Source organism: Pinus tabuliformis, chromosome 2_2, assembly GCF_031772625.1.
Source record: "Pinus tabuliformis cultivar Carrire ecotype Pingquan chromosome 2_2, CPIR1, whole genome shotgun sequence".
Taxonomy (NCBI): domain Eukaryota; kingdom Viridiplantae; phylum Streptophyta; class Pinopsida; order Pinales; family Pinaceae; genus Pinus; species Pinus tabuliformis.
This window is the reverse complement of record NC_142300.1, coordinates 337,368,652-337,375,246: the sequence shown is the minus strand read 5'-3', so window position 1 is coordinate 337,375,246 and position 6,595 is coordinate 337,368,652. Positions and strand designations below refer to the sequence as shown.

The window sequence follows — 6,595 nt, the reverse complement described above, 5'->3', positions numbered from 1 at the left end:
ATCCCCCCCCCGCCCCTCCGGCCTCCTCTGGAAGCTACCACGCTATCCCCCCTCTCCCGGAGGCCATTCCCCCCCTGCACGAACCCTAACCCCCCCCCCCCAAGAGCTCCCCTCCGGTAGAACCCAGGGCACCTGAAAACCCTAGACGCATGTCCTCCCGCCCCCTGAAGAAGCAACACTGCTTTAAGTCCAGATCTGAGGACGTCATCCTTAGACTTGAAGAAGACATCCAGTGGGGAGACGCTATGGATCTAGCGGACAGAGTACTTGTAGGTCGCATTCGGGGCAGGCATATCTCAGCGGAAAAACTGAAGACCTGGGCCACGGAGATTTGGGGCCAATATCTGGCGGAAATCCCCTCAGTCCAGACATTCGTGCGAGGCTGGTTCGCACTGAGGTTCGCAAGGGCGGACCACACAAGCTGGGTACTGTCATCTTTCTGGCATTTTGAAAAAGCTCCGGTACTCCTCAAACGATGGACGCCCCTTTTCGACCCGGAGACGGAACAGATTGGGGTCGGGCCAGTCTGGGTCAGACTACCGGGCCTGCCCCTACAGTATTGGTCCGAGGACATCTTCAGAAGAATAGGGAACTCATTGGGCACTTTCATGGAATCCGACAAATCTTACCTCTCGACGGGGATGATGGCGTACGCCAGGGTTCTTGTTCATCTAGATACCAGAGGGGGCTTGCTGGAACACATCACCATCCAGTGGAAATCCTCCTCAAGAAAGCAGAAACTCAACTACGAAGGAATCCCTTATCGATGTAGAAGATGCCATCAAGTGGGACACCTCTACAAAGACTGCCCTCTCCTCCAAAAAGTCCAGCAGACCCCCATTACACAGGACCAGCCCACTACTGAAGGACTACCCGACCCTCCGGCAGCGGCGGCTCCTAGAACGGAGCACAATATAACCTCTGATACGGTAGAAGCGCCACCTGCACCTCGGCAAAAGAAGCAAGGAACGATCCCGACCCGGCCTCCATCTCCTCCTATGACGCGTTCAAAGGCTGCAAAAGGAGTTGTCTTCTCATTGGGTACGTCTTTTCCTTTAACAGTCTCTGCTTCGCTTCTTACTTCTTTGAGTTTATCTCTCCCCTCCCACATGCCCCCCCCGATCAAGATTCCCCCCCCTTCTTCCCCGTCAGCCCTCGATCTGGAAAAGGCCTCCCGCCCGCCTCATCCCCCTTCACGCTCTCAATATATGACATGCCCCATCCCACAGCCCTCGGGCTTACCTGCCCCCTGCTCCCTCCCTTCTATCCCCCCCCTCTCCTTTCATTCACCCTCCCCCACCCCCCTCCATGAAGATTTTATCTTTCAACTGTAGAGGGCTGGCCAGCCCAGAGAAAAAACTGGCCCTGAAACGACTCTTATTCTCAGAACCGGTTGATATCATCTTTCTACAAGAAACCTTATGCAAAGCAGACTCGGCCACGTCCATCCTCGGCTCTTGGATGCCAGGATGGTCTTTCTTCGCCATAGATGTCTCTGGGCGATCTGGGGGTATAGCTATTGGCTTCAAGAACTGCTCCATCAATCTGAAGAATATCTGGGGTGGAGGAGGCTTTTTGGGTGCGGACATACACTCCATGGACCTGGAAGAGGATCTAAGAATCATAAATGTCTATGGACCTTGCCTCAACAGGGAACTCTTCTGGAGAAAGCTTTTCAATTCCCCTCTCCTCCTAGCCGAGAATACAATTATAGGAGGAGATCTGAACTTCTCAATGGGCCACTCAGAATCCTGGGGACATATGGCGCAGATCGACCCGCTATCTGATTTTTTCGAGCAGCTGCTTGAGGATTATCACTGGATCGATATCCCCTCGGCTAAGATCCAGCACACATGGAAGAATAATCGAACCGGTGAACAAAGCCTAGCCAGGAGACTGGACCGCTTTATTATCAAGGAGGATTTCCACAGTAATCACCCCAGATCCAGGCAATGGGTTGGAAGTGGAGGGATATCGGACCACAGACCTATATTCCTCGAAGTTGGAGCAAGGCAACAGAAACTCAAGGCCCCTTTCAAGTTCAACTCCACATGGCTCTGGGACCCCTCCTATATTAAACTAATATCAGACTATTGGAAAGCACATCCTTTCCCCGAGGGAGAAGACCCAGCTACCTGCTTTGTAAGGAACCTCTCTGAAATCAAGGTGCTATCCAGAGAATGGGCTCACAAGAAAAGGCAACAAGATGACCAAACGATCTCCCTTGCAGAGCAAGCAATTGCAGACCTGGAATCCCACTCGGAGGGAACCTATATCTCCCCGGAACAGAAAGTCATGTATGAAGGCCTTATCAATCAGAGATCACAAGTTCTCAGAGACCAAGAGGCAAGCTGGAGATTAAGAAGTAGAGCAATCTGGCTCAAGGAAGGGGATGAGAATACAAAGTTTTTCCACCGGTTTGCAAATGGACGGAAAGCGATCAACACTATCTGGGAGCTGCAAAATGAACAGGGCCAACAGGTCCACACATCCAGAGAACTTGCATTCCTAGCCTCCACACACTTCAGGAATATATATAGGGCCCCGAGAGAAGCAAGTCTGCTAGAGATCATGAGAGTAGCCGAGCTCTTCCCCAGGTTTGTGGATGACGAGGAAGCAGCTGAGCTCACTAAAGAAATTACATTGGGGGAGCTGGAAGCCACCATTCGGGGTTTTCAAAGAGACAAAAGCCCGGAACCTGATGGCTGGTCCATCGAATTCTATCTAGCCTTCTTCGAGCTTCTGGGCCAGGACCTCCTTAAAGTGATCAATCATTGCAGCCTCTCAGGAAACATCCCCTCGGCCATCAAAGCTACCTTCATTGCCCTCATTCCAAAATCCGACAAGCCAGTCTCTTTCAATGATTTTAGGCCAATCTCGCTCTGCAACTGCCTCTACAAGATTATGGCCAAAATCCTTGCGAACAGACTCAAGCCTATCCTTTCAGCCCATATATCCCCTAAACAATTTGCTTTCCTCCATCGCCGCCAAATCCATGAAGCTATTGGTACTGCACAGGAACTCCTCCACTCGATGCAGAGCAAGCATTTGAAAGGAATGATCCTTAAGGTAGATCTCTCTAAAGCTTTCGATAGGGCAAACTTGCTTTACATCCGAATGCTTCTCACCCATCTGGGGTTTCCCTATATGTTTATCAAGAGGATTATGAGCTGTATATCTGATGTGCCGTACAGTGTCCTACTTAATGGTGCCCCCACCCCTTTCTTCACTGCTGAAAGAGGTCTTCAGCAAGGATGCCCCCTATCCCCCTTACTATTCCTTCTCATCATGGAAGGGCTTAGCAGGTTGATAGCATCAGAACACAGGAGGGGCACGATCAATGGGATAAAAATCACGGAAAACTTCTCTCTCACTCACCTCCTGTTTGTGGATGATGTGCTCATCTTCTTAAATGGAAGCCTGGCCGACACCTCAGCCTTACAATTTGTTTTTGACCTATTTCAGAAGGCTACAGGAATGATTATAAATGTTCATAAATCCACCCTTACAGTAACTGGCTGCTCGCATCATGAGGTCATCTACATAAAAAATCGGTTCCCTTTCCAACTACACCCGATGGAGGAAGGGCTGAAATACCTTGGCTTCCGAGTGAAACACGGGGGATACAAAATTGCTGACTGGACTTGGCTTATTGCAAAGGTGGAGAAGAGATTACATGTGTGGTATAATAGATATCTCACCAGGGCTGGGAGACTCACCCTTATAAAAGTTGTGCTGGAAGCAACCCCTGTATACTGGATGTCACTGGCGTGGATACCAAGAGGAATCTTAACCAGACTCCAGAAGATATGCTGCAGATTCCTATGGAAGGGGAACAAACAGGGAAACCTCTTTGCCTGGGTAAAATGGGACACCATAGCAAGGCCCAAGAAGTGGGGAGGATGGGGCATAAAAAGACTGGATTTATTCGCAAAAGCTCTGGCAGCAAAGCTAGGATGGCAACTGATCACATCCAACAGCCTCTGGAAAAGGGTAGTAGTGGAAAAATATATTGCCCCGGAAAGCATCTTCAGCTGGATTCGCAGGGAACACAGGGGAAGCGGAAGACACTCAAACATATGGAAAGCGGTTCTCTCATCCCTCCCTCTCATTCGGGAGGGTTTAACTTGGAGAATACATCAGGGGAACGCAGTCCGCATAGGTGTAGACCCCTGGATAGGATGTGGCAATGCCCATCAACTTCCAGCACAGCTAACGGATTATCTTATGAACCAGGGTGTCTCTCATATAGCACATATTGCAGACCTACAAAACTCCACCTTTCTCCAACAGGCCTGGAAGACAGCACTAGATCTTCACATCCCGGATCAGTGGCGGCATGAATGGGAGATCTATACAGAAGCCCTTACACAAGCACACATCAGGATAACGGACGAAGAAGACGAGATAGTCTGGGCACTTGCAAAAAACGGTTCATACACTCCTAAGGAAGGGTACCAAAAGCTCATACAACAATTTCAGCCTGAAAATGCACAGCAGTGGTGGAAAGCTATTTGGCATCTCAAAGCAGCCCCCAGATCGCGTATGCTTATGTGGGCCATCCTTTTCAACAAAATTCCCACAGGCTCAAATTTGAAAAAAAGATCCTTCCATGGGCCTTTCTGGTGCCATTTATGTAGGTGCAACGAGGAAGATACTGAACACCTTTTTCTGTCCTGCCCTGTAGTCATTGAACAATGGTCCCTCCTTACTTCTCATCTCCCCTCCCTCAATCGATGGCAAGGACAGACAATCATCGAAGCCTGGCTGAATTGGCTGGAGAACCACTCGGGCAAAGATAGGAACATCCCCCTCCTCATGTGCTGGGCTATCTGGACGGCGAGGAATCGTGCTATATTTGACCAAAAAATACCATCGTGGCCATCCATCAGAACAAACATCCTTGCAGACTATGCTCTCCTCCCTGATGACCCCCCACATGCCCCTCCTCGAACCATTACCCCCGAACACATTGACAAATCTTACCCCTGGGCCTATTTTGATGGCTCAGCACAAGAGGATGGCTGTGGGGGAGGAGCCCTCCTTTACCTTAGGGAAGAACACTGCTTCAAATTACAAATATACCTGGGAAGGGGCACAAATAATTATGCCGAGCTATCCACTGCCAAACACCTCATCCACTTTGCACTTGAAAAACGTTGCACAAAACTACAATTATTTGGAGACTCAAAACTTGTCTGCAACTGGCTCAACAGAAAATCTATCTGCACTGTTTTTACTTTGAGACATATACTGGATGAGACACACAGGCTAATAGCAGCTTTTGAAAAATTTGATTGTTATCATATTTACAGGGAGCGCAACTCAAGGGCGGACCTCCTATCCAAGCAGGCAGCGCAAAGGCAAGAGGAAGACTGGTTAATACAGGAAGAAGTGGATGGAACCTTCCATCGTCACTATCACAGGCCATTTGTAGATCCACGCGCACAAAGAGACATACAGCCATGAAGACGGTTCCATCCTATCCACACTGGGTTTTTTGTATTTGGTTTTGAAACACGGGTTTTTTCTTCCTCTAAAAGGAAGCGGTGTAGCAGCCGCTGCAAACACTGACGGTTTATTTACATTACAGACACTTTTTCAGGTCGCTACAGGCCTGGTTTTGTTAGTAATATTTTTACAGTTATATACTCTAAAGTCTCCCTGCGTGGAGCACTATAACATGTTTATCACTGGTATTATGATACAATCTATAGGAGACCAGTAAACTCCCTGCGTGGAGGCAAAATCAGGCTTTTTCTTTTTGTGCTACATGTACATGGTTGAAACAAACTGTGTTTATTTTGCTACCGTCTAAGAGGCAGCCAGCCTCACCATGCATATGTTTAGACATCTACAGAATGTAATTTCTTTTGACTAATACAAATTACGACTTTTTCTACGGAAAAAAAAAAAGATATGAAAAGTATATTTCTAGAAAAATATAACCATCATGGTCTTAAAGAAGAAATATTTAGAATGACTAAAGAGGAATATGAGAGCTTTGAGGATCTAATAGATATATTTATGTATAATTTTATGAGGGAAAATTTACATCGTTTAGGATTTGATACAATAAAATCCCTCTTACTTAGAACAATTAGGGATCAGTGGATTGATCTCCTTGATCTCAAGAGTAGAGATGATGTATAACAATTATCATTTGAAGAAATTTGTGAAACATGCAAGCACATATCAAGAGGAAGGGAAAGAGTAAGTAAATCAACATCAAGATTGCTAATTTAAGTTGAACTTGGAAATTTGATTGATAACTTTAAAATAGAAATTCTTAGCAATCTAAGTGAACAATTAGAAAATTTAAGAATTGAAAATGAGAAAAAGAATATGTTGATATTTGTGTTGTCCATACAAAATAACATGCTACTAGATATTTCCCATAATTACCATGGTAGAAGGTATTTGACTAAGAAGACAATGGAGCAAGTCAATCACCAAAGAATCTCTGTTATGTAACTCCAAGAAGACCATGATAGCCTATTCAACCTGGTATGAAGCAAGAACCTAATTCACAATTTCAAGGATATGTACAACCATCTCAAAGTAATTGTAACACACCTTTTCCTTGTCAACTTTG

The 6,595-nt window shown here is 46.7% G+C and overlaps 1 protein-coding gene across 1 annotated transcript; it reads left to right on the top strand.

Moving 5' to 3' along the window:
• The first annotated feature begins 245 nt into the window (after window positions 1-245).
• Window positions 246-5,469, top strand: LOC149192658 (uncharacterized). Its single transcript, XM_089407024.1, has 3 exons — window positions 246-1,041; window positions 1,433-3,861; window positions 4,237-5,469. Exons 1-3 carry the CDS (start codon window positions 246-248, stop codon window positions 5,467-5,469), a joined length of 4,458 nt encoding a protein of 1,485 aa, XP_089263150.1.
• The last annotated feature ends 1,126 nt before the right edge of the window (window positions 5,470-6,595 follow it).

Excerpts from the sequence above, each read along its gene's own strand:
- LOC149192658 (XM_089407024.1), top strand. The coding sequence starts at position 246 with ATGGATCTAGCGGACAGAGTACTTGTAGGTCGCATTCGGGGCAGGCAT. Across the intron at positions 1,042-1,432 it reads AGGAGTTGTCTTCTCATTGG|ACTCGGCCACGTCCATCCTC; the intron begins GTACGTCTTTTC and ends TATGCAAAGCAG. Across the intron at positions 3,862-4,236 it reads AGGGAAACCTCTTTGCCTGG|GGTGTCTCTCATATAGCACA; the intron begins GTAAAATGGGAC and ends CTTATGAACCAG.